The sequence below is a fragment of the Amblyomma mixtum genome, chromosome 8 (assembly GCF_055824585.1).
Source record: "Amblyomma mixtum isolate Tamu chromosome 8, ASM5582458v1, whole genome shotgun sequence".
NCBI classification, from domain to species: domain Eukaryota; kingdom Metazoa; phylum Arthropoda; class Arachnida; order Ixodida; family Ixodidae; genus Amblyomma; species Amblyomma mixtum.
In genome coordinates, this window is record NC_143019.1 from 60145016 (window position 1) to 60172860 (window position 27845).

Below are 27845 nucleotides of genomic sequence, written 5' to 3' on the forward strand. Positions count from 1 at the left end.
AAGTTTTAAATGGGAAACTCACACGAAAAGGCACTCTCACGCCACAGACCTTTCAACTACCCCTACTCACCTGCTGCTGGATGAAGTCATAAAGTCATAATACCCCCACGGCAAAGTAAGCCTCCTGCCCATGCTTTAATGGCGGATAAACATCAATCTGCTGAGCGCCTGTCTGTATGTGCTGATAAACATCAATCCGCTGAGCGCCTATCTGTATGTTTTGAATAATAAATGTGTTTCTAATAGGTCCTACCTTAGCCTACGTGTCTGAATAATAACTAACTTCTTCCACACTTGCCTACTTCTTCTAAATTTGTCGAAGCTGTGCCTTAATTGCTCTACGTGTCGTGGAACCATGTCACCACCTACATGCGGTCATTATGGGAGCCTGCCTTCTAAGGCAGCTACTCATAGAGTGACCTCCCTCACAATTAAAAGAACATACTAAATGTCTGCTCTCACATGCTTCTGAATAAAAAACAAATGCTGTCTAGTTTGTGAGGGTTTTAAATTACTTGTTTTCCGAATTCTAGAGAAGCGAACTTCAAATGAATTGCACCAGGCCACTGGAGCTAAATTGTGGCTTTCTGCGGCCACTGTCAGGTGGCTACGGACAAAGCTGGAAGTAAATGGCATCAACAAGCCAGTCCTCCTCGCCATCACACAGGCACATGCTACTGCTACCCCCAAAGAATGCTGGCATAAAAAAAATCAGCCATATACTTGAACAGCTGTCCCGCTCTGAAATCGCTAGCCACACAGCATACTAGGAAGGAGACAACAGTCACACGCCACTCACCTCGACAACGATACTGGCGACCCGGTCTGTGTGGTCGCTGAGGTAGGCAGCATGGTCACACAACAATCGCAGCATGTCGCCGGCAACTTGCGCAATCGCGTGGTTCTGATGCTGCACAGGGAAACCAGTGGAGGCACAAAAATGCGGAATTCATGAACCTTTAGCTCTGAGGAGACACCAAATTTGAAGGTGCAACATTAACTCCGACCCCCCGGGGTTCTTCAATCAGCATCAAAATTCCAGTCCATGAGTGTTTCTGCATTTTTGCCCAATTAGAATGTGTTTACCACTAACAGGTACCATACCATCATCATCAAACCATACCACTGACTAGTATTTCCTCACGGCCACGTAACCACTTCTGTGATCCGATGGCAGGACTAAGCCATGCACTGGAACTGAGCCTTGACCATGCCCAAGCACTATCATGTACCATGGAAAACAAATGCCCCAATTTCACACACAACAATTACCGATGAAAGAAATGATGTATTTCAAAGGAAACTCGAAAAACAACTGCCGACATCAGGCTTCATTTCAGTTTGATGGCGATCGTAGAATTCCAAAGCTCTGAACAGTGGGGAGAGCAGTCTCTTGTATCCCATACAGCTTCGGAACACTGAGAGTGGTATATAAGAGATGCAATACAACATAGCCTGGCATCAACTCCAGTCATCCATTCAATACAAGTATCAGTAGTGTGCATGACTTGAAGACATGCGTTACTCTCAGTGCAGTGCCATACATGATAGTGGGATCTTTGCTATTCATCCACATTCACTGCAAACAGCCAACAATGCATTTCAAAATGCCATTATCACAAAAATTGGTTTGGTTTATGGGGTTTTAACGTCCCAAAGCGACTAAGGCTATGAGGGACGCCGTAGTGGAGGGCTCCGGAAATTTCGACCACCTGGGGTTCTTTAACGTGCACTGACATCGCACAGTACACGGGCCTCTAGAATTTCTCCTCCAAAGAAATTCTAGCCGCCGCGGCCGGGATCGAACCCGCGTCTTTTGGGTCAGCAGCCGAGCACCATAACCGCTGAGCCACCGCGGCGGCATTATCACAAAAATGATGAGGTAAGTGAGCAACAAAGTTGTAGTTGCAAGTGGCCACACGTTCTGTCTAAACCGAACTAATGAGTGGTAAGAGAGCCTGTTGCTGTGACCAAGCTTTAAGCTCCACAACCACCCAGCAATTACAAAGACCAGTGTGCTCTGTGGTGATACAGCCATGTGCATGAGTGCTGCTATTGGCAAACATCACTGCAAAGTCTGACCTTCCGGCCAACAAAGGTCAGTGTCATCAAAACTGAGCTACTGCACTATGAAATGACTTTTTAGTGCAGTAGCACTACTAGGCACATTTTCTGATTTCGGGCATACTGGGCTGTTGGCAACCTACTAGGTGTGTACACCTGGTAGGCCTTCACCTGAGTGAAGGGTACACCTGGGTGAAGGCCTTCAAGGTAAATGCCTTCAGAGTAAGGGCCTTCAGGTCCAATGCCTTTAGCATGTAAGGACTCCAAGTGCCCACCGTAACCAGTGTTACTGCACAAAATTTAGCGCTTAGCCATGCTGAACTGTCTGCTAATTTTTTTTTTTTCTATAATGACATCATGTGAAAACTGTGTAGAAACACTCCAAAAGTCATTTTACACGAGTCTGGAGCATTTAAAATACACTTCCAAAGGTGGTTCAACACAACCCTACAGGATTGACTGAGTGAAAGTGTAGCATACTGATGCTCCATCTATTTCCCTCTCTCTCCTCGTGACCTAATATTTGTTGCACTTGACGTGAGGCCGAGGCAAATCCCACAAATACAAATCGTGTTGGGTGAACCCTTGAGAGACAGCTTACCCTGATGGACAAAAGCAGGACGCCAATAGCCTCTAGAACCTTGGGATGTCCTATCCGATGGGTCAGTTCTTCATAGGCAAAAATGCCCAAGGCACTGAGTGCCGTGCACCTGGAATCACATTAGAGATGTTTTCTATGCAGGCACAAAAAACATGTGCAGTCACAGAGATTGGCAAGGCTTGCATAACAGTGCAGCCATAAAATGCCAACCATAAAGATTTCAAGCAAAACAACGCACCTCACTTGAATAAACATTCAGATGGACATTTACTCCTGTAAAGTAATGGTACCTCTTGACAGCACATTGAAATAAACGGTGAGTGAATTCTATAACTACACTGCGAGGAGAAAATTTCTTTTGCTCCAATCTAAAAAAAAATGATGAGAGAGCTATGCTTAAAAAATGCAGCAATTGAAGGTCGATTTTGCAGAGGAAAAGGAATTGCACACAATGCTAGCAAGCTTGTTTTTACCTGCCACAAGTAAAGCATGACATATGCTAGTGAGACAATTATTTGCTTTGCACTAGCTGTGCCATGCCTGACAGCAAAATGAAAAAAAAAAAAAAAAGCAATCTTAAAATTTAGTGTCCCCTAGGGCACCAATCAGTCTACAAGCAGTCAAAAGCCGTGCAGTGGCAGCAAAACTGTTGCACATTTGGAAAAGGGCTCATTTAGTGAAGAAATATTACTATTTTTCCACTGAAGACTTAACCTCCAAACTATTGGGCAACAGCAAAGCACAGGTTTTCTACTAACCTCGCCACTCCATCCACATCTGTCTTCCCAGCTTTCAAGAGCAGGTCTACGATAAGATCCTAGGAAAATAGAAAAACAACATAACACTGAATACCACAACTTATTGATTCCTGAAAGTCAAATGAGATTCACTGAGCCAATGTCTCTTATATGAAAGTTTTTACTCATAAGAAAAAAATGGCACGTCGATGGACTTATGATGGCAGTAAACAACTCAAGAGACAGGCATGAGTAGATCTGATTGGAAAAAAGAGATGAATGGCATGTAGTGATTCAAATAAGCCATGGGAGCTAGACTAGACACAAAACATTCATGGTGACACCTGGAGCAGAACCATAAAAAAAAAAAAAATTTTTCAGATATAAGGCGTTGACTACCATCTCACAGGAAGCAAGTTGGGAGTCAGCATCGTGTTTTTGTATCTTCTGTACGGGGTCTTCCATTCTTAGGGTGAAAGCGTGACCACCTTTGTGTCCTACCTGGCCATGCATCGAAGCAAAATGGCGGACGGCGCGAAGCACCACCTCCAACTCCATCTGCGCTTTGCCCCTTTGCTTCGATATTGTCACGTTGTAGTGATGGCAGTCCAGTGGTCAGGAAGACACCAGCAAGACTTGCAAACGAAGCTCTTTATTTGGGCTGACTTGCGCCCGCAAAAGAACTGAATCATTCGGTGGCGGCGTAAGCAACAAACGTGCTCGTCAGTCGTCGAACTACGAATGCCCGCCGCTCGCGGCATCGCTCAATTTAAAGCCGACAAGGGAACTTCCCGATAACAGGTCAAGATCATCTACAGTAATCTGGAAACACCTAGATGCAGCTCTTCATGGCTGTGATCAATCGAGATTAGTCCGGTCGCTTCTCACGTCACGAACAAAATTGATAACACCCCTTTCCAGCGGCCTTGCGCGAACGAATGGACACTACAATGATACGTGGCAATATGCAGCCGCTTTGGATGCAATGGCGCTTTGCAGTGCATGGCCATGTGCTCGTGTGTTCAACAACCCTGTACCATCACGTTTTCCGATTGTGCTGTCGACAGCCCGATGTCCAGTTAGCTCTAGCTTATGGAATGGTCGGCTTTTGCATTCAGGCCCAAGAGGCAAGCAATTGTAGCTGCCGAAAAGCTTAAGATAAAGCCTTATGATAGGCAGAAACAGACACCAAGCTGAGCCTCTCCATGACGAAAAGAATGACGACAAAACAAAAGAAAGAAGACGGGTGAAGAAAGGCGCTGACGAACCTTGACATCTGCGAGAGGTGCCAGTGTCGGAGGCTCTGAACCGGTGCACTGCAGCACATGCAGCTCCCTGTAGACATTCGGGAAGCAAACAAGGCTGCCCAGCAACGTCACAGCTTCCACACGTGGCATCTGCAGCCATTATAACAGCGAAAAAGAAAACAAAAATGTGGAGAGAAGCAAGGATAGCCCGGATAAACCATGCTTAGGGCCTAACCAACGTGATTAGGTAAAAAAAAAAAAGTTAAATTCAGTTCCACTGAATTTTTCTAGCAAGGCTACGTGTTTTATAAAGCTGCTACTTAATGCAAAGAATGCTTTTCAAGAGTCACTGTCACTTTGTGGCACTGAACAAAAACAAGCACTGTTTAATATCCCCATTCTATATTAACCCATCACAGTTCCTAGCCAGGTCCCTACCAAAAGCATAACACAACGCAGCCGTTCCAGCTGTCAGGCATTGCCCGGCAAGGTTTTCGGGGTGAACTGCATGCGTTTGCCTCACTATGCATGATGCGCCATCTCAAACTGCACACTCCCCAAATATCGTTGAAAGAATTCAGAGTAGACCTGGGAACATAAAGGAACACCAAAAAATATTTCATAAGTTATTCTTGTGCAACGCTTTTCTTTTACAGTCTGCAAAAAGGGCAAACATTTTTGCCTGCAAAGGGTTAGTAAGCTCAATGCTACCTTAATGACAAGAACGATTAAATTTTTAAAATTTCACAAAACATAATGATGGCACCCAGGTAACCTACATCAGTAAATTTAATGAAAAGTCAATGCACCACACTCCTGCCATAATAAAACTTGCAGAGGAATTGCTTCTGCAAATAAAGGAAAGGTGTGAAGCTTGAACGCGACTGTTCTCAAACACCCGACCTTCATTTGAAGATCCCATTTTGCTGCGTAGTACTTTTCACAACAAGTCACCGCTGCCGAAATGAGAGTATGCAAATTGCATGATGCTTCTTCACTGAAGCATTGTGCAGCTTTGTACTTGCAATATAGTTAGTTATAAACTGAGAAATGGAAAGTTAACACTGTAAAGATGGTGGTCGGTGATCACATTTTGCTGCATAGTACTTTTCACAACAAGTCACCGCTGCCGAAATGAGAGTATGCAAATTGCATGACACTTCTTCACTGAAGCATTGTGCAGCTTTGTACTTGCAATATAGTTAGTTATAAACTGAGAAATGGAAAGTTAACACTGTAAAGCTGGTGGTCGGTGATCACATTTTGCTGCATAGTACTTTTCACAACAAGTCACCGCTGCCGAAATGAGAGTATGCAAATTGCATGACGCTTCTTCACTGAAGCATTGTGCAGCTTTGTACTTGCAATATAGTTAGTTATAAACTGAGAAATGGAAAGTTAACACTGTAAAGCTGGTGGTCGGTGATCACATTTTGCTGCATAGTACTTTTCACAACAAGTCACCGCTGCCGAAATGAGAGTATGCAAATTGCATGACGCTTCTTCACTGAAGCATTGTGCAGCTTTGTACTTGCAATATAGTTAGTTATAAACTGAGAAATGGAAAGTTAACACTGTAAAGCTGGTGGTCGGTGATCACATTTTGCTGCATAGTACTTTTCACAACAAGTCACCGCTGCCGAAATGAGAGTATGCAAATTGCATGACGCTTCTTCACTGAAGCATTGTGCAGCTTTGTACTTGCAATATAGTTAGTTATAAACTGAGAAATGGAAAGTTAACACTGTAAAGCTGGTGGTCGGTGATCACATTTTGCTGCATAGTACTTTTCACAACAAGTCACCGCTGCCGAAATGAGAGTATGCAAATTGCATGACGCTTCTTCACTGAAGCATTGTGCAGCTTTGTACTTGCAATATAGTTAGTTATAAACTGAGAAATGGAAAGTTAACACTGTAAAGCTGGTGGTCGGTGATCACATTTTGCTGCATAGTACTTTTCACAACAAGTCACCGCTGCTGAAATGAGAGTATGCAAATTGCATGACGCTTCTTCACTGAAGCATTGTGCAGCTTTGTACTTGCAATATAGTTAGTTATAAACTGAGAAATGGAAAGTTAACACTGTAAAGCTGGTGGTCGGTGATCACATTTTGCTGCATAGTACTTTTCACAACAAGTCACCGCTGCCGAAATGAGAGTATGCAAATTGCATGACGCTTCTTCACTGAAGCATTGTGCAGCTTTGTACTTGCAATATAGTTAGTTATAAACTGAGAAATGGAAAGTTAACACTGTAAAGCTGGTGGTCGGTGATCACATTTTGCTGCATAGTACTTTTCACAACAAGTCACCGCTGCCGAAATGAGAGTATGCAAATTGCATGACACTTCTTCACTGAAGCATTGTGCAGCTTTGTACTTGCAATATAGTTAGTTATAAACTGAGAAATGGAAAGTTAGCACTGTAAAGCTGGTGGTCGGTGATCACATTTTGCTGCATAGTACTTTTCACAACAAGTCACCGCTGCCGAAATGAGAGTATGCAAATTGCATGACGCTTCTTCACTGAAGCATTGTGCAGCTTTGTACTTGCAATATAGTTAGTTATAAACTGAGAAATGGAAAGTTAACACTGTAAAGCTGGTGGTCGGTGATCACATTTTGCTGCATAGTACTTTTCACAACAAGTCACCGCTGCCGAAATGAGAGTATGCAAATTGCATGACACTTCTTCACTGAAGCATTGTGCAGCTTTGTACTTGCAATATAGTTAGTTATAAACTGAGAAATGGAAAGTTAACACTGTAAAGCTGGTGGTTGGTGGGAAAACCCTGCTCACCCCTTTGATGGCGTTGGAAGTGACGATGGTGCTGGCACCATGGATGAAGTTCAGCAGAAGCACAGTGTGGCCAGGTAGCCCACTTGCGAAAAATTTGGTCCCACAGTACTTGACTATGGCATTGATCACCTTCTGCAATGAACACAGCAGTGCATTTAGAGAGAATCAGTGGCGCCTCACTGGGTGATAAGTTTGCAAAGGCAACTCCTGATTTAGGAATTTAAGAAACAGATGTGGAAATAACAACTATCTTGGCAACAATTTTCACAGAACTTGATGCAGATGAGAAATTCATTGCTCTGACGTAAGAACAAAGTTAGTTTTTGGGGTAGCTTATACTTCTTGAGCTACAGGGATGATCTTAACAATTCCACATGATTTAAATATACAGTAGACTCCCTTTAAGACGAACTCCAAGCGACCATGAAGACTGTTCATCTTAACAGAAGTTCATCTAATTAGGAGTGCTTCTTAAAATGATGTTCGAGCATGCAGTGTGTGTCCAAATACTTCGAATATGTGAACAAAGCCATGAAATAGTCTTTTAGGAAAAAAATAATTGCAACATAAGCATTTATTGCACTACTAGTGCAGTGCATCAGGCACTGTTGAGTGTTGCCCAGTCTGTTATTTTTTTTTGTGTGTCTGTTGAGAAAATCGTCTGCTTGCTACAAGCGTAGGCATATCACTTAACCTTCCAAGATGTCCTTCAGTGCCCTCACAGGGGAGGAGCAGCGACAGTTCTGCTTTCACAGAATCGCCCTTTCAACGGAGACGTGGTTAGGTCTCTGTGCCTCCCCGCATCGCATGGATCGTCGGCGGTGCAAAAAAGCTTTCAATTTTTTAGCTTTTTTTTCTTTCCTTCCACTGAAATACTGCTCGAATGGTCGAGTAAAGCTGCATGGCTTGGGCACGGCTGGTCGAGAAAGTTCATCTTAACCAATTAGCACGTTTGCAGTGTACATCTTAAGCAGATTTTTTTTGCATTGACTCTATGGGAAACCAAACAAATGACCACCACTGTTCATCTTAACCAAGGGTTCATCTTAAGCGAGTTCGTCTTAACGGGAGTCTACTGTAATTTAAAAGTAAAAGCAAATCCACTGCTTGTGTGTTAGCTAAGCATTCCCATTTCACACTGCAAATACCAGCACAATTACCCCACGAAGTATATGTGCAAACAAATGCAAAGCCAGCATTCACCTGAATATACAAGTGTGCCACATAATTGCCACCCCAATTAGGTCTACTACAGGCCTCTCCCACTGTCTCCAAATAGCCCAGTCCTGCGTCAGCCGAGGCCACCCTATCTCCACAAATTCCTATGCTCATACACCCACCCGATTCTCTACTGCACGTTTGAATTCTCTTGGAATACACTCTGTTACCTTAAGGCCCCACAGCGATTTCAGTGAGTACATCATTAACTCACCCTGATCACTCCCTGCCTGTCGATGCACACGACATCACATCACAAACGTTCACCAAAACAGAATAAGGTCACCATACACATGGTCACCATACACAATCAGCTGCCTGTACTGGATACCCCAGTGAAATGGTTGGTTTATGGGGGTTTAACGTCCCAAAGCGACTAAGGCTATGAGAGACGCTGTAGTGGAGGGCTCCGGAAATTTTGACCACCTGGGGTTCTTTAACGTGCACTGACATCGCACAGTACACGGGCCTCTAGAATTTCTCCTCCAAAGAAATTCAACCGCCGCGGCCGGGATCGAACCCGCGACTTTCGAGTCAGCAGCCGAGCACCATAACCACTGAGCCACCGCAGCGGCCCAGTGAAATGGGGCAAAGCAAAAAAAAAAAAATGCTGAGTGGCGACCACGCCGGCACTCACCTGGTCTTCCCCAAGCAGTCCTGTGTGCAGCACCCGGTAGAAGCGAGCGAGGTAGTCGAAGGAGAGGGGAATGTCGTGACGCCGCACTGTCAGCCAGCAGAGCAGTCGCAGCGCCAACAGCTTTCCCTTCTCGAAGCCCTCGGGCAAACCCGTCGCCTGGAGCGAGAGTGCACACACAGGGCCCTTCCGTTTAGACCCGGGGTTCCTTGGAGTGCTTCTTGGGGTTTCCTGAGTGCCCAAATCTGCACATGCCTCAATCCCTACCTTCCCTTCATCCACTTTATTTCAGGACCAATAACGTATTTCTGTGGTCATGAGAGAAAAAAAGTTTTTGCATGTGCCTTCCTTCATGGAACACCTCAGGTATCGTTCTTTACTAGGTCAGTGGATATATTTAAGCTGTTTCCGGTGAGGGCATACTGCTGCTTTTGTGCATAGTTTTTCTGCTGTCCTGTGAGGTATGTCTTAACAAAAGTTTGCTGTACTACCTTTTCCACAAATTTTCCGCCACAAATAGCAGCACAACAGCAAAAAGGTAAAAACATTCAAGCAACTTAGTTTAAACTATGCAAAAGACAAGCTCAAGGAAGCCTTTCTTTGCACTCTGTCCCTGTGCAAAAGAAGAGGTGTTATGCAATTTCACACAGCACAAGGGTGACAATATCTGCAATGCATAGACTGAAATCGCGTTGAACATGCACCCTCACCTCAAACAGCCAGGGTGCAATCAGCAGAAGGGGAGGAATGAGCGTTGGAGGCGGCGGTGTGGTCATGTTGTCTTCTGTGATGCCAAGATTGTCCCGCATCTGGCAAAGGAAAAAAAGAGCAAGACCAAAAAAGAACTGAACTTTGTGACAAACTAACAGCGGCAGTTATACACCCAAAGAAACGTTGCATGGCTCAGATGATGGGGCAAAATTAAATCGTGCTGCTCATCGCCACACACACGAGTTGATCTACACACCCTCAACATCTGAAATCGTGTTATATCTAAAGAATAAGTTGACAAAAAAACTTCACAGGCCGGTTACCACTGTTTAATGTGAGATTCAGTGACACCTGTGTGGGTATTTTCATTTGGCGGTATGCTGGGGTATATCATTTGTGAGTGACATGCATATATGTACAGTTATAGAGCATAGTTTCTAGCTTTAGATACACACTCATTCTTCAACTAGCACTCCTCTTCAGACCCAGTGCAACGCTACGGCCACGCAGTGAGACTGCCACTGAGCCTCTTCTCAGCCTGTGCATTTCACAGCAGCAGCCACGAACAAAGCGTGACACATTTTTCCACTCTTGCCACTCTCTCCCTACTCTTTCCCCGGTAATCACTGTTGGGTCCTTCAAGCCAGGGCGGGGCGACTATCCTCTGGTTGTACCCTCCTCTGCTCTCGTCATACCCTTCTCCTTCCAAGGTAACAAGTTTCCGGACTGTTCCCAGAGTAGCCATCTTCCGGAAGGTTACTAATTGCTCTGCTCTCACCACACTTTCCTTCCGTGGTAATACTCCTCTTACTCCTTCCCCAATAACCACCATCCGTATGGCTCCCACGGTGACCACCTTCCAATTACACATTCCTCCATTGCCATTACACCTTCCTCTTTCTTTCCCTGTGCTTACCACCGTCCGGTTACATCATACCACTACGACGACACTAAACCCAATGAACGGGTCTATAACAGCCGTCGCTGTACAAGGCATTGAAAAGGCTCACCTTGATGAGTGTCTCGGAGAGGTCGATGAGGTGCTCCATGACGTGGGCGTGGATGACGGGGTCGCGAATCGCATTGATGTTGCCCAGGGCGCCCAACATTCGCCGCCACAGGACAACAGCCACCTCGGGAAGCCAGCCCTTGACACTGCCGCCAGCTAGCACGCTGCGCCGGTCTGTCCCAGGACCCACATCTGCAGTCCACCAAGCAGCTTCCGGCAGTTAGACTGAGGCCCGCTCGGCTAATTGCATCTGAATCAGTGCTAGCCTAATGCACACAACTTTCGTGTCTTGATGCCGATCTACGGAATGCACATGCATTTCACTTTTCGATTTTGTTAAAATGCAGCTTCTGTGGAAAGAACCTGCTATATGGTGCTTAACTAACAGCAGCACAAGGTTTTAGATGCTGGTCTACTGCAATCTGTTTGGTTTGGTATATGGGGGCTCAATGTCCCAAAGCGACAGCAGGTTAAAGTGGCATGTCACTGACTGCAGTAAGCGCCTAGAAAACAAGTGACGAAAACTACAGTGCCCACATGGGTCTCCAATAGGGTCACCACTAGTTAGAGACATTACAGCCTGTCTTAGCAAAATCAAAACCAAGACACTCATTAGGCTAAGGTTCAACATAAAAAAAGAAATGAAAGCCTACCATAAGTTTAGGAATTGAATACTACATTCTGCCATTAGCAACAAGCAACAGTTGTTATTTCTAGCAGAAAAAAATGAAATCGAAGACTAATGTCAGTACACCCCTGAGACAATTAGAGCAGCCTTGTGCAGCCTTCTCAGCTGCCTCACAGCAAATTTTACACTTGCAGCCCAGATGGCACTGCATAAGAAACATGTCTGGGGGGGGAGCTCACCTCTTCTCTTCCTTTCTGTCAGACCTGCTTGGCAATAAAAACCGATTCCTGGTTCAACTCACCAAATGTACAAACATACACATCTCATACAAACAAAATTGTCACTTGCACTGATACAATGTAAAATTATCGTTCAAGGTAGTGTTCAAAACAGCAGTAGATTTTGGCACGCACCAGATGCATTGCAGGCGTTCTCACTGCTCGTCACGATGACCTCAATCTGGATGGGCGAGTCCTTGATGCTAGTGCTCTCCAAGCCACTAGATGGCGTGGGTGAAGGCGAACGACTTCGGTATTCGGACGTGTGCGACATGCACGGTGACTCAACTGCATGACATGACATAGTGTTAGAGGAATTCCCGTCAGGGATGCACTTCTTTTTCATGGCAAATAAAAACCTGTCAATTTACTTTGCTTTGCATTACTTGCTTTGCTTAAATAATATAAACTCAAGACATCCAGTAGCAAGAATACGAAATGTTAAGCATGACAAAAATCTTTGTTATCCAGCCCACAGCAGCAACTTCTGATCACAAGCTAATCAGAACAACATTAAATCTAGACCACCCAGCTAGTGTGAATCAGAAATCGTCAATGTTAACTTGGCCTAAGGCAACATTAATAACTGGTCCGCATAGAATTAGATAATGCGACAGTAAATGAAACAAAGCTCGGCTAGCTTTCTAACTTTTCAATGTAGCATGGGGGTGAATGAACTCTCGTGGGAGGGAACAGCGCGAAACGAAACGACGGACAAAGGAAGAGGACACAAAGACCTTTGTCCGTCGTTTCGTTTCGCGCTGTTCCCTCCCACGATGTATCAGTACAAACTCGCCCAGTTATCCATCCTTCTTGAATGAACTCTGTACACATGATGGAAAAGACAAACAGCAGCTAATACTACCACATGTAATTTGTGATTTTTAATGGTTAGTAACAATTAGTAGTGCATCACTATGATCATCAGCCTGGTTCGTTCATTGCAAGACAAAGACAATTAGTAGTGAAACTCAAATTTAATTAGTATGTTAGAAATCGTGCTATGTGGTGAAAAAAAAGAAGATTAAGATAAAGTACATAATCTAAACATAGCAAGTTTCAACTAGCAAGCCCAACAGTAAAACTCTCGACAGAAATGACGCTCTTGTTCTTCACTTAGTAAACAGTGAGTATTACTTAAGTGACCGAGTTAAATGGCACCAAGGGAAGTCGAGGATTAGCACGTGAACTTGCACATGAGACAAAACAACTGACGTGCGGATTAACCACCAAGAACTTCGACACCAGGAAACGTAAACATCCGATTAGTGTACAAGCAAGCACCACAGGGATGAGTCAGACAAAGGAAAATAAAATTAGTACAAGCAAAGTAAGAGAACAAAAAATAAAAAGAAGTCCACAACCAGTGTTACAAAGCCATGCAGGTTAAGCAGTACACATGGGTGATGTGCTACTTGGGTGCTTAGGCTTCAGAAACATAAAAAGGGGCAGCAAATGCTAGTCTATCGGTATACTGAAAGTGCTAAGGTTAGGTCAGCTACATTCTGGTTGCCACACAGGATAAACTAGTAGGTTCAGTGGTTAAATGAAGGGGTTTGCTATAAGTAGGGAAACATCACAGAGCGCTGCGACGTTGCCTGGTGTATTAGCAGAAATTAGTTCTGAAGCTACGTTGGTGCTGAGAACCCAACACCAGTCAAAGTTTGCAAATACTGCTTGCTACTTTTAACTACTGGCAATCAACATTTTTTATCGTTTATAATATAACTTTGATGTATATGCTGAAATCAAGCATGAACAGATGGAATATATGCTATGCAACTTTAATAAGAACAAGAACACAGTCCTTAGGTCAGCAAAAGGTAGACATTACAGCATCTCCATTTACCTGGACATTACAACAGCATCAACTGCCATTACAACAGTCGAAAATTCCCCTGAAGGATTTAAGCCAGCAACAAATCCACAAATAAAAACTTTTGCATATAAATTGATGGATGCATTGTTAACGCCCATTAGTGCACCTGATAACACACCAGGCAATGTCACGTTTGCATGACACCGATGACACCGAGCTTACGGAACACCTCACCTCTCAGGGACAAGTAATCCACCGACTTGCTCCGGCCGAGAGGGCATGACCGGCCGTCCGACTGAATGTTTGTGTCGGAAGACACTATGGTGGGGGGGGGGAAGAAAAAAGAAAGAAAAGAGCAGAGAAAGAGAGAGAAGGAAAAGAAAGAAGAGAGCAAACAAAGAAAGGACAGCTGAGAACAAAACACTAAAGGGCAAACTAAACAAACAAGAAAAAATAAGGCATCGTAACGACAAAAAAAATGCCGCCGCAGCACATACATGTTACACATGAACAGCAACTAGTACAACAGTGAAGTCCGAAGGCGGTGCCAGTGTTTGCAACGTTGAACAGTGAGCAGTGGCGACCAGTGCGATAGGCAGAGCAAGAGCCTGAAGTACAAGGTGCTACAACTACAAGCTTCTATTGAATGACAGCGCAATGTGGAAGAACGTAATGGGATAAATGTTCCTACCTGATGTGATGTCAAACCTGTCCTGAGCGGCGGCGGGGGCGGCATGCGCCCTTCTCAGGCGTCGCAGTCGTTCGACTGAAACACAGTTGTCAAATAAGAAATGAGCACATGACGCCACTTTCAATATGCCATTGAGCTAAATGCGACTAGGGTCCCTCATCCTTCACCACAGGAGGGGACATTCACTACCTTGCTTAGTCTCACGTATTATGTGAAAACTATTTCAGCTGCGAGGATTTTTAGATTGAAGGGAATATTGCTGTCAACGCCAACAGCGGTGCCGAATCAAGATAAGTTTATACTAAGATTGAAGAAAAGTGTGAAGCTTTTCTTTACACTATGTCCTTGTACTTGAGTGGATACACTGACTTCTTAACAACACCACTGCTTTAAGCTGCAGAAAACTGCAGAAAAAAAAAAAACATAAGACGCCCTAAATGCATTCTCAACGCAACAGTGACCACACCGCTGAATGAAACAGCCTTGGTGAACTTGGTGAACTAATGTGCAGAGTCAATTTTTGCTGGTAGGTAAAGCAGAGAACTGTGAAAGAATAAGGGTTGTTAAATTTATGAAACAGACAGGCTGTTCAAGGCAGGGCTTCTCTTCACGTACTTAACATGCTTTTCACAACCAATGTCGATGTATACGAATCCCCAACACTGACATTTTATCCAGCCTACTTATCGCAAGCAGAAGGAGGTATTGAGAGGTCTCTCAATTTTTGCTTTTCCCCCCGAAATTAGGCACATCAAGTTTTGCAAATAATGACCAATTCACTTGCACGTTGCAATGCACACCACTGGTCCACGTCATGGGAAAAAGTGATGGGAGTTGAGGGACCCACCAACCTTTATGCACGAGAAGGTGTCCGTCCGAGTAACACCGCACCACCAGTGGTGGCTTTTCTGATGCCCTGTCACCATGGTGGCTTGGTAGGGAACTATCACCGCTGTTACACCGAGCTCGATCAGAATTCCTGTCTTCATCTGTGTGAGCAGAGGAAAAGGTGGGCTTTCCAAACAGGAAGCAAGAGAACTAGGTGCCTGACATGCAAGGTAGGCTCTAGCTACCCCAAATACCTAAGCCTAAGTGTACTAAGCCTAAGTGCACAAAGCCTAAGAGCACTAAGCCTAAGCGCACTAAGCCTAAGCGCACTAAGCCTAAGCGCACTAAGCCTAAGTTGTGCAATTTGCAGCTGTGCTACTGCGCAACAAAAACTCAAATGTTGGCTGACTCAAAGGAAGCGGTGAGTGCATTTTGATGCTCAGCATTAAAACCATGGGGCTGTGGTTAGTTAAAAATATTCGCTTGCACTGGCTGCCTCACCCCAGTTTTCAATCAAAATGATGCTGCGTGCTGCACATCAATTCTCATTGTCATACTCACTGTCACACTCACTGTGACAACAGAAGTGGCCAAAATGAGTGTGGCTATAACAAGCACTTCAACCATGATAACAGATAAGTCTTGCTAATGGTTCCTCAAGTCGACCTCTCCACATTTCTACCTAAATAAATCACTCTCTCTCTTAGTTCAACCCTGTGAATAAATGTAAGCATTAAATTCAAGGCAGTGGGAAACTTAGCCCCTTTTCCTGCACATGAAACAATGACTAATGCAACAAATGACTTAAAAATGCGAACACAATGACAGGAACTACCGTTCAGGCAATCCTAAATGCTCAGTGGTTTTACTACTCACTCCTCATCACTCGTCCTCACCTTCTATCCTGCTGTTCTGCCGTCCCATGCTCGCAGTCCGCAGTCGGGGAGACAAGGGCACGCCCGACTCCCGGCTTCCGTCCCGCGATTCCGCCAGGCTAGGCGAGGCGTGCAGCGACGGCACTGCCGTGCCGCCCGCAACGGAGCCGTTCGCGGTGCTCGTTGACGACATCGCTTCGTTTGCCGCTCTGCCACTCGTTGCGTCGTCCCCTCTGCCCGCCTCGTTCCTGGCGCCTGCGGCAACGCCCCGCGTGGTCCCCGTGCCCGCATTGTGCTTGAGGCCCCGCCGCCTTTTGTTCTGCTGCTCCCTCTGCAGCGGCAGGTCTGAGAGGTTCAGCCGGTACACGTGCTGTGCCAGAATCCTGGTGAGCGTCTCCATCGTTTTCTGTTCGGGCACAAGGCGAGAAAAGAGAGAGAGACGCAACTACTGGTCAACAACAAGGTGCCATAGCTTTCCACTTGCAACCGAATACCATACAGTAAACGTGCCTCAGTTAAAAAACAAACTGAACAAATGAGCAAAACTGAACCAAACAGCAAAGAAAGCACAACTGAGAAAACTGAGCACAAGTGACCAGACCAGAGCAAAAATGAAGAAGGGAATTGAATGTTAACAGACTTAAACGAAATCGAGGCTAACTCATCACAACTAAATTAATTCAATGTATAAAAATAAGTTCAGGTAAAAATAAGTTCAGGCGAACAGAATCAACAAACTTGAGCACGGCTGAACTTAATTAAATGGTGCTAAGGTATTTGTTTGGGCTAGTCAGTACATTGTTAAAACTGAAGGCACAGCGCACGAAGGACAGGACTAAGGTAGGGACAAACGCAGCGCTGACTTGCGACTAAAAGGCTTTATTGCTCGCACGCAATAAATTATTGCGTGCGAGCAATAAAGCCTTTTAGTCGCAAGTCAGCGCTGCGTTTGTCCCTACCTTAGTCCTGTCCTTCGTGCGCTGTGCCTTCAGTTTTAACAATTAAATGGTGCTGAGATCAGAGTAACTGAACAAAAGTGGCCATAATCGAGCAGAAAAATGTTAGAGGAAACTGCGTTATGCAGAGCTGAAGAGGATCAAGTAAGGCATCAAAGCCAGGCTTGAGCAGTCTAAAAACTGGTCTGCTATAGCAGCATACTTTTTCAAACACATAAGCACTCTGCCACTTTGTAACACCCTATCTCCTCAAGACGAAACCAAGTCGGTCTCTCTAGTAGACTTTCCCGAAATTCAACGCAGCTCTTCTGCAAATAGTCCTGACTCCAGATTTGAACTAGAGCTGCACGCCTAGCTCAGGACAGTTAGGCCACGTCGCAAGCTAGTGCCACAATAAACACTACGCATTTACATCACAACCTATTCGTGATCTGAGCTAACAGCAAACAGCAGTCCATATTATTGCAGTTCACTATGTGCTGGGTGGCCTATATCACTGTCACTTGATAGTGGATTGTGACTGTACTTATTAAGAGCAGCCCAGCCCTACCTGGCTTCTAATACTAGTATACACCTAATACCACACAGCTTAAAAACAAAACTGAACTTGCTCGTTGTTTTCCTACACTACTACACCTTGAACTGAATAGAATGATGCACTACAGTCACCAATCACTAGAAAACAATGACTAACAAATGACTTATGGGATCATTTCAATATCAGATCACTTGAAGCTTTTCGACCCAGAGTGCAAGCTGATCTGATAAGAACAGTTTCCGTCCTTGTTCTGAAATATCCTGTCTACCTTGTAGACAACCTCCTCAGTGATATTAAAATTAACTGGCATTTAAATGATTCTGAACATCCGAGATACAATCAAGGAAAAAGATGCTGCACACACAGGCCACACACACCAGGTTGATTTCAATCCTTTCATATTAGTACTACATTTTCAATCAGTTTACCATTACGCTATGATACATTCCTTTGTAAAGTTCCTACACCAACAAATAAACAACCAGACACAATAAAGATAACACACAAGGGCTTTGCATTGTGTGTTATCTTCAGCAAACACTTCTTCAGCACACATTTCTTAGACGTTGGTGTATTTACATGTAATTTTTTGAGCATATTAGAAATAATTTTATTTCAACTATCCCAAAATTTGTGTTTGTCTCCAGTAAATTGTTTTCTAATATGCATTCTTCAGAGACTGCAGAGTTTAAAAAATGTGGAAGAAAGTTGTTTCAACATTCACTGCATTCCTATTGGCATGCTACAGGTCGAGACATTCGTAGAATTTTTTTTCACAAAGCACAAATTTTGGTTTTGAATTCCTGCAATGCAGTGTCTGTTGACATATCCAGAGTGAGAATAAAATTTCATGCATGAAATTTAAAATTCCCTATTAAGAAAAAGAATGTGCCGACCTAGGAGTGCAACAAACCAATGGGGTCAAAAACGATAAAATATTGGTGAAGAAATCTGCTCTGGAAAGTGGGTATCTCGGCAGGAAACCGGAGAGAATGGCCATTTTTCTAACGTTTCCTCGCAATGCACAGCTGCCATGGTTCACGGAACAATTTTTTTTAAGAGTACGTCCTGGTTGATTTTACGGGGCAGCATGCAAGTGAATACAAGTATTATAAAGAAATCAATTTTTTTTTGCCCTTTTTTTTTGGAATTTTAAAGCCACGTCCCCCCTTAAGTGCCACAGGATGTTACACTGAGCCACTCCTCAGATTCTGAAAGAATAAAATCACGACAAGACAACCATCAGATTTTACAGCTGCTCAAGTATAACCAGCATGAAAAAGCTGAGCGATGCATAATCAATGGGGAAGAGCTCACCGCCCATTCGTGGATCAGTTCTTCCCACTGCGTCAACGAAGACAAAACTCCGAGAAATCCATCCCAGAGATCCAGCGAGATGGTGGCATGAAGGTTTGCTTTGATCCACGTGACAATCAGGGTCTGCAACAGATGCACACAGTGCGTATAACTAAGGTGTGAATTACAGACTGCACCTCAGCATTATTGCACACAGCTTCGGCACAAATAGTAAAACTGTGAAACCCAGATCCTCAACACATGCAAGCTGAGAAGGGTTGTTTTGTAGGCCATGCAAGCTCTGCAGACCACTCACAAAGCTGCAGTAGCACTAAGAAAACATACTAGTCAGGCTATATATAAAACTAAGCTTCTTCAAGTGCAAGTTATAGGTTATTACATTTGACTGATTAAAGGTGCACTGAAGAGGAATCTGAACTCATCTTTTTGCCGCGGGAACTCGATCTGCACGTTCCGAGCATTCTTAGAAACTTCGATTTACTGCCCTGTGTGGCCGATTTCCCTAATTAAATCGAATTAACGCCCGGCTCCCGCCTTTTTTTTAAAATTCTGCCTCGTACGGTGGGCGAAGTCGACCAACGCGGGGAGTGCCTTTCACCCAGTCCCGTGGCGGCTTGCCGCCCTGCCATCGGCGGAGTAATACGTAGTAGTCCGTAGAAGCAAATAGTCCATGCGTATTTTTATTTCTGCGGGCTTATTTTGCAGTTATATTATCTGCAAATGAAACTATTTATTCACGGAAACCTAAAAAACAAAATGAAGTGAAAGCAAAGCCTCCACGGAGCTGGCTGAAAGGCACTCCCCGCGTTGGTCGACTCCGCCCACCGTACGAGGCAGAATTAAAAAAAAAAGGCGAGAGCCGGACGTTAATCCGATTTAATTAGGGAAATTGGCCTCACAGGCAAGAAGTCGGAGTTTCTGAGAATGCTCGGAACGTGTAGATTGAGTTCCCGCGGCAAAAAGACGAGTTCAGATTCCTCTTCAGTGCACCTTTAAGATTTTTTTGCTTGATACAAAATGTGGCCATGAATATATGACACACACTATAATGTGCGTGCGTGTGTAGCTGACGTCAGAAGGCACTTTCTGCAACCACAACAAGCCAGCATCTCACCTGGAAGAGCGCAGGGGCCAGCCTGCCTCCCAAGACATCTTCCTTGCGTGCCGGCGGGGTTGTCTTGAGCACAAGTGAGGTGACGCGCAGAAGAACCACCAACAACTGTTCCCTGACAATGCGAGAAGAAGGCACAGAATGGTGGAAAAGAATGCTGCCAACCCACGGCAGACACCTGTCTCAACTGCTGCATCCTTCGTAAGCTACATGCAATCCTGAATCAGGGTGGCTATACACTTCTAGCATTACGTTACTCACCGAAACTTTACGATTTAGTATACGGTTTATGAGGGTTTAACACCCCAAAGAGCCTCAGGCTATGAGGGACGCCGTAGTGATGGGCTACGCAAATTTCGACCACCTGGGGTTCTTTAACGTGCACTGACATCGCACAGTACACGGGCCTCTAGAATTTCTCCTCCATCGAAATTCGACCGCCGCGGCTGAGATCGAACCCGTGTCTTTCGTGTCAGCAGTCGAGCACCATAACAACTGAGCCACGTTCCACAAACAATAAAATTTAATGTAAATGGATAAAAGGTATAAAGTAGGCAGTGGTAGCCAGGGTAATTTATTTACCCACATAGACACCGTCCCAAATATGAGGTGAAAAAGAAAGAAAAAGGAAATGTCCCAATTTGTAATGCGATCTGATTGTGATAATAATGAATTTTTCTGCACAAGGGTATCTTCAGCCAAAGAATGTCAAACACAAGGTCACTGGCTAACTCGGGTCCATCACATATGCTATAGGTCAACTCAGGTCTATGACGCATACAAGTCAAATTTTCTCAAGCTGTAATAATTACAAGTCGACCTGCTCCTGATATGGAGAATAAAATCATCCCAACATAGGGCATAATTCCGTGCTGCTTAAAGTGGATTGTCAACATCGGCAAAATTGCAGCCTGTGCTTGTGCTATACTTTTGTGAGAAAACTCATACTTACGGAAGGATCATGCTAGCAAATGGAATTAGATGCAATGTGCTTGTAATCAACTTTCAATTTATAAAAAAGTGCAAAAAAAATTTTGATCACAGAAACTTCGAGGAGTGCAAATATTGAGACACCCGGAATTTTCACAGAATTCAACTCATTACAGCAAGAACCATGTGCTAGGTACATCCCTGATTCACGTGTAGGTAGAAAGCACTTGACACAACAATAAGGGGAAAATACAGAGCCAGTGGGTTCAACTGCCACTTGTAAAATGCCTCGATCTCAACCCTGTCCACACGATACAAAACTGCATACCTATCATTTGTGCTCTGCGGCAGTGTTCAATGTTGGTTTTGCTGGTCTTTTTTCCTGCACATTATTATGCTAAATGACAAAAAAAAAAACGAGAGAGAAGCCTTACAACAAGTACTTACCATGTTGCCTTCTCCATGTGCCGTTTCATGACCATGTATCGGTAAATATTCATGACTCGCTTGCACAGTTCAACCTGACGAAAGCAAGAAGATGTGCACAGCTCAACATACCCAGAGGTTCAATTTCAAGAGGTGCAGAGGCTCAACAGGTACAGAGACATTCTAACTGCCTCGGCAGTTGTCACTGTAGTTCAATAAAATGCTCCAACCTGACGCCAAGGGCACACTTTGTATTGTAACTGAAACATAGCATCACATCGTTACCATATGCCTGTACAAAGCAAAAGAAAAAGATGAGGCAACAAATTATTACAACGATTACAGCGGGAACTGCACTAAACAGCTAACTCCCCCCCCCCTTTCACCTTTCACAGCAGCTAACAGTGAGGTGCGCCAACCTGTTCATCGAGGTAATTCTTCTCATCAGGTTCGACTTCAAGAAGGAACACATTGGCAGCATTGGTGATGAAGACTTGGAACATGTTCTGTATGCCAGCAAAGACGTTCTCTTTCTTCACTGGCGTTGTTCCACCCGTGTTCGATGATGCCTGGGAACAAAACAGATGCAGAGTCAAACTTGCCGTTGTAGCCAAAGGAACACATCTCTCAAGATGCACAATACTACAAGCAATACTACACAAGCAATACTACAAGCAAAACTACTACAAGTAAAAGATACAAGCAAAACTAAGCAGGAACAAGCTGAAAAATAGCCTGACAGGACCAATAGAAAAGACTCAGGATGTGTTTCAATTCATCCTGAAATAGCAAGCAGTGTACTTTTCCATCTAAGTAGACAGCGAAGTGTTGCATGTTATTAAGGTCTCTGTTTCATAACAGCCAGAAACAGAGTCATAACTCTGGTTCAACGAACAACAAGTCACAGTATGGAAGCGCCTAAAATTCCTTGCAACGGCAATGCAGCTGCAAAAGCAGAGAAATGCATGACTGCCAAGTGAAGCAGAAAAGAACATCAATGTCGGCCCATTAGACTTCCATATGGCCTCCACACCACATCATGCATTCACAGCATAATGCTTTCTTACTCCGTACCTCTTCATTTATATTTCAAAGCATACTATTCAGAACCTGTCCATATGAACTTGCACAAACATTGGCTGGTGTGCGATATTACACAAATTGTAAACTATGAGCAAAATGGAAATAATATAGGGAGAAAAAGGCTTAAGCAAGGAACGTGATATGCACAGCCCGAAACGACACAGACGAAAGAAGCAAGGAGCACAAGTGACATACGTCCGTTGCATCAGCGCGGATCTCCTCCCTGCCATCTTTCCCTTCAGGATCAACCAAGAACGGTGGCATGTCTGGTGACTGCGATGTAATTAAAAAAAAAAAAAGTTTCAATGACCAATCCAGAAATGTACGGCCAAGCAATGCCAAATGGTGCTCGGTATCAGCATCATTTAAGTGAGGCCCGCAGCATCCAATAAGAGGATCACACATCTGACAACAACAACAACAAAAAACAATAACCAAGATTGCTTTTGGTAGGAAAACATAAATACATCAACATGGCACTGCAGGCACAAGCAATTAGAATAAAATGTCCTTCTAACATCCCAAAATGACACCAGCAAGACTGGCTGCATGGTCACAGACATCAAAGACATCAGTATTTTTGTTACTTAAAAGACAACAAGGTTATTTGAGGGGCCTTTCCCATTATCATCGCACTGTCTCTATTTGTTAATTTCCGAAGTTTTACTGCAGTTCCACTCAGCCATCCTACGTTGCCCAACCTGTACACGTATCCCAGCACACTGCACGTCCACTGCACATTTCTCAGCAACATGCTTATACCGTCACTTATTCCACTCCATTTTTCCCCCATCCTGCAGAGACTGCAAATAAAAAATAACTTCAGACTTTTTCAGCTTCCCACTTTTTCTGTATTCTTACATATTTCTGAAACCCCCTTTCCCATTTCTCAATGCTTTGAACAGGGGCTTGTAAGGTACCGTGGATAAATAACCTCCAGACTAGAAACAGTCTTTCCCATTGCTATCACCTACCCAGTACCTACCCAGCACCTGCTCAGCACCCGCTCAGCACCTGCTCATATCACCTAGCCTTCACCTCCTCACCACCTACCCATCAAATAACTTTTTCTAAGACAGTACTAACCACCCTACCCCTAATGTGATAACCTAGAGGCACGGTCTTTAAGGACACAAAGTGAAGTGGGCGAAGGGAACATTAAGGGACATACTGCCATCTGTATCCAGTCCCTGTAGGTGCAGATGACACTCTTGGTGGTGTGCGCCTGTGAGAAGGGCGCCAGGAAGGCTTGCCGCAGGACCTCGTGGATCAGGTTCACGTTTTCGCGCTTTGAGTACAGCACGTCCCGCACCACTTGGACCTGAAGGGTAGGAAGAGACCATCAGGGAGCTCGCTCCCGTGGAAGTCCACACGCAGCGCTCAATTCTGAGCATTCCAAGCGTGAGCAGTAAATTAAAGCTCTGTCAGTGCCAGCCTCTGAAACGAAGCCAATTTAGTGAGGAGTTCAGCAAAGTATTTAAAGTAGCAGTCAGCTTAACCTTGAGTCAATATTTATGCTTTGGTACTGTGAAATCAGTAACCCGTAAACAGACAGACTGCATTTTTTTAGCCCATCTTTGAAGAAGCTAACATATTCAACAGTCCATGTATAAGAGAAAAAAAATTCAGCACAGTATAGTAACAACAAAGTACCCAGTGATCCACCTGAACACACACGGAGTGGAAATCAGTCAGTAAAATTGGTACAATACCTGGTTACTTACCTCTGACTTTCAACAATAGCCTGCTTACAAGTGCAAAACAATTCGTGTGCGAAGGAAATCTGGGAGATGCATAAAACTACATTGTGCCACATGCCCATTGTCTAAGATATAGTTCTATTTATTAAGAATTGGAAAAAATAATTATAATAATGCTGTGATCAGCTCCAAAAGTGGTTGAGGGAAGCTAGGAGCAAGCCCTACTCCAATTTTCCTGCTAAAATACAAGTGGGACAAATGAGTGTTTTCAATGAACAGCTGCAGCACTGAATTGCATAAAATCTGTTGCGCTTTATAAAAGAAATTGTATGCATAATCAAAAGAAGTGTGATACAAATTCATGCCTTCATACTGTTTACATAGCAAAGTGAGGGAAAATGAAAATTTGCTGCAACATTTTAAAAGCTTAAGAGTTTTGGATACCGGAATTTGAGACAATCTTGTAGATAAAAACTGCTTCAATCCAGTCAGTAAAGCTTAACCTTTTGAATGGAAGAAGCTACATCCTATTCAGTGAAGCCATCCCCCAGCGACAGCATTCCTGCATTCAAGTCACACAAGTTTCAGTATATAGAGGATAGAGTGTAAAAGGGTATAATTAGTCGCATGATTACGTGGCCAAAGCATGGTCACATGACCCACTGACAATAAGTCACATGACAGCCTTGTGACCAACACAAGGTCATGTACAGCCACCCTGATTTTTAATAATATAGCGCGAGCGTCGACCGAACTGCTGGTCAGCGCCTTATAACGGCAATAAGCGTGCAACAAGGCGAGAGTTCGCGCATGCGCACGAAGGCACAGCGTCGTCTGCTACGCTGTTCCGAGCACGAGGACACACGCCCTGCCACAATATCAGTTCGCAAGATCCCGCCAAGTCATAGAGCGCATGCGCATGATTAATATGGGAGACTGCATGACACGTGATTTTTTTTCTCTCTTTTTTTTGCCTATTACAGGAGGCCAGCCTGACGATGCAAAGTTATGATAAGAAAAAATAGAAGTAAAGAAATATAGCAGCACATTGAAACCATTGCCTGGATCGCGATAAACGTGGTTCCAGCCGATGCCTTTTTATACCGTCGAGACACTGGAAGGCTGATTAAAGAGTTGGTTGGAACCCCGTTTATAGCGATCCAGGCAATGGTTTCAATGTGCTGCTATATTTCTTTCCTTTTATGTTTCTTATCATAACTTCGCATCGCTAGGCTGGCCTCCCGTAATAGGCAACCAAAAAATAGAGGGAGAAAGAAGTCACGTCTCATGCAGTCTCGCATATTAATCATGCGCATGCGCTCTACGACTTGGCGGGATCTTGCGAACCGATATTGTGGCAGGGCGTGTGTCCTCGTGCTTGGAACAGCGCAGCAGAGGACGCTCTGCCTTCGTGCGCGTGCGCAAACTCTCGCCTTGTTGCACGCTTATCGCCGTTATAAGGCGCTGACCAGCAGTTCGGTCGACGCTCGTGCTATATTATTAAAAATCAGGGCGGCTGTACATGACCTTGCTATGGGATGATGTCATTTCAAGCAGACTGCCACCACAGGAGATCTGATGGAGGTCTACCACAGCCGGCGCAGCACACAAAACTGAAGAACAGCCCTGGTTAAAACCTCTTCCTGAGACAGAAAGGAGTTCCTCGCTAAGCTTTTCAACAAAGGGTACTGCACACACACAGACAAGGATGAGAAGGTTAACACAACAATTGCAGACTCGCGAATGATTTATTCGACAGAAAAAGCATGTTTTATATTCTCGAAAATGCTATTCTATGACCATGAGCAGTTCAAAAATCTGCCTTCTTTTTCGTACAAGTTAGTCAACAGGTCACTCACACAGTCATCCCCACCTTTACTTGTGAAAAACGTCTCTGCAAGTTCACGTGCAACCTGATCTTCTTTTCTTCTCAAAATTTTTTTCTCTAGCAAGGGCAGGCATGGCTTGTTGAGTATAGCCTCAGGGAAATGTGCCACAGTGCAGGGGTAAACACGACCCTGTTTTAGACTTCATTGAACGCTGGTGCTCCTTTAAACGATCATCTAAACATTAGCCCATCTGATCGATGTATACCCTTCTACAGATTAGGGGGGGATCCACAGGTTGCCAGTTGCTCAATTAGCAACCAGCAAATTTCCGCACCTGCCGCAAACTTCGGTGGCCACTTTCCGGTGGTGACTGTTGCGTCTGCTGGACCTGGCCTTCGGAGTCTCGCTCCGTGAGGCTGCCAATCGACAAGGAAGGCGCTGAGGACGACCCAGAAGACGTTGTGCTTGAGTGGCTTTCATGGGCACCCTGCGGCGAGCCGATGGCGCTCCCCGGTGACATGGAAGCCCTCTCCATGCTCGTCTCATTTTGTTCTTGTTTCCTGAACATTAAATGAACAATACACTGGGAACCAGAAATAACAGGCAGTTGTTGCCAACTCCAAAATCAATAAAATATAATGCTCGGTTCTGACAGAGAAATTGTTCGTTATTTCTGTGCGAAGTGCTGAGCAGAAAGTGCAAAGAGAACAGTGCTTCCTTGCAATTCTTTTCACTTATGAAGAATTTATTTTAAACTCATTAAATGGTTAAAGCTCTTTAAATGGTTTGGTTTGGTTTATGTGATTTAACGTTCCAAACTGACTCAGGCATTTCCACCTCCATTGAAATGTGACTGCTGCGGCTGGGATCAAACCTGTGTCTTTCGGGTCAGCAGCCAAGCACCATAACCACTAAGCCACCGCGGCGGCAGCCTCTCCAAATGATAAGAGTTCCTTGATGTGAAGTTTCTTGACATTTATAATTTATAACTAGCCTAACTAGATGCAGTACACATTTGATCCCTTTAACAATGAAGTACTGGGGATATTCCACTAACTTACGGTAAACAATCCAGCAGCTATTTATCTCACCGTATCGCTTAACTTGACATAGGCTATGCAATTCATTATCCATATTCATGTATGAACCAGCACATTAAGACATGAATATGACAATCATGCACATTACTCGAAGCCAACTTGTACTGCTAATGTAGATGTGAAGCTTTTATTTTTCATCTGCAACCTTTTCTATACCAGTGTTTGCCACTCCTGAAACACCTATTTCAGTTTTCTCGTTAAGGGGGGACATGGGTCTTACAGCATTTTTTTTTTATTTACAGACCAAATGCAATGAAACTGCACACTTATTCAATTTTTTCTGCTGATTTCAAATATGCAATTTGTTTATTTCTAGGCCAATTAGTTCCTGAGACATTAATATATATCATGCCATTGTCTGCTCAAACAATAGAAAAAAAATGGGCCACCAGAAATTTAATTTTATTATGTGGGTAGATACTATACAATGTGTGAGGAATGCAATGCTGGAAGCAGTTTTCAGTTTTTTGTCCGTGTGGACAAATGGGCTTAACAGTTAGTTTTCAAGTGAGTTAACCAGACATACAGTGCCAGAAAACACATGACACACATGAAACTAACTATTAAGGCCATTTGTCCACACGGACAAAAAACTGAAAACTGCTTCCAGCATTGCATTCCTCACACATAGTAGTATCTACCCACATATTAAAATTAAATTTCTGGTGGCCCATTTTTTTTTATTGTTTGAGCAGACAATGGCATGATATATAT

The 27845-nt window shown here is 44.1% G+C and overlaps 1 protein-coding gene across 3 annotated transcripts in view; it reads right to left on the reverse strand.

Moving 5' to 3' along the window:
* Window positions 1–27845, reverse strand: part of LOC149332677 (ral GTPase-activating protein subunit alpha-1) — a 73494-nt gene that overhangs the window by 24063 nt on the left and 21586 nt on the right. For 2 of the 3 annotated variants that reach the window (XM_089558258.1, XM_089558257.1), the window contains exons 9-28: window positions 26366–26591; window positions 23674–23823; window positions 22698–22775; window positions 21839–21988; window positions 21441–21514; window positions 20067–20178; window positions 18953–19075; window positions 16163–16547; window positions 15290–15427; window positions 14439–14513; window positions 13982–14065; window positions 12064–12216; window positions 11024–11214; window positions 10013–10111; window positions 9306–9461; window positions 7451–7582; window positions 4671–4799; window positions 3424–3482; window positions 2666–2774; window positions 800–910 (exon numbers count right to left, since the gene is read on the reverse strand). In XM_089558258.1, the coding sequence (XP_089414384.1) occupies window positions 800–910; window positions 2666–2774; window positions 3424–3482; window positions 4671–4799; window positions 7451–7582; window positions 9306–9461; window positions 10013–10111; window positions 11024–11214; window positions 12064–12216; window positions 13982–14065; window positions 14439–14513; window positions 15290–15427; window positions 16163–16547; window positions 18953–19075; window positions 20067–20178; window positions 21441–21514; window positions 21839–21988; window positions 22698–22775; window positions 23674–23823; window positions 26366–26591 (2734 nt within the window). The remainder of the gene's footprint in view (window positions 1–799; window positions 911–2665; window positions 2775–3423; window positions 3483–4670; window positions 4800–7450; window positions 7583–9305; window positions 9462–10012; window positions 10112–11023; window positions 11215–12063; window positions 12217–13981; window positions 14066–14438; window positions 14514–15289; window positions 15428–16162; window positions 16548–18952; window positions 19076–20066; window positions 20179–21440; window positions 21515–21838; window positions 21989–22697; window positions 22776–23673; window positions 23824–26365; window positions 26592–27845) is intronic. The other variant, XM_089558259.1, reaches the window with a different exon arrangement.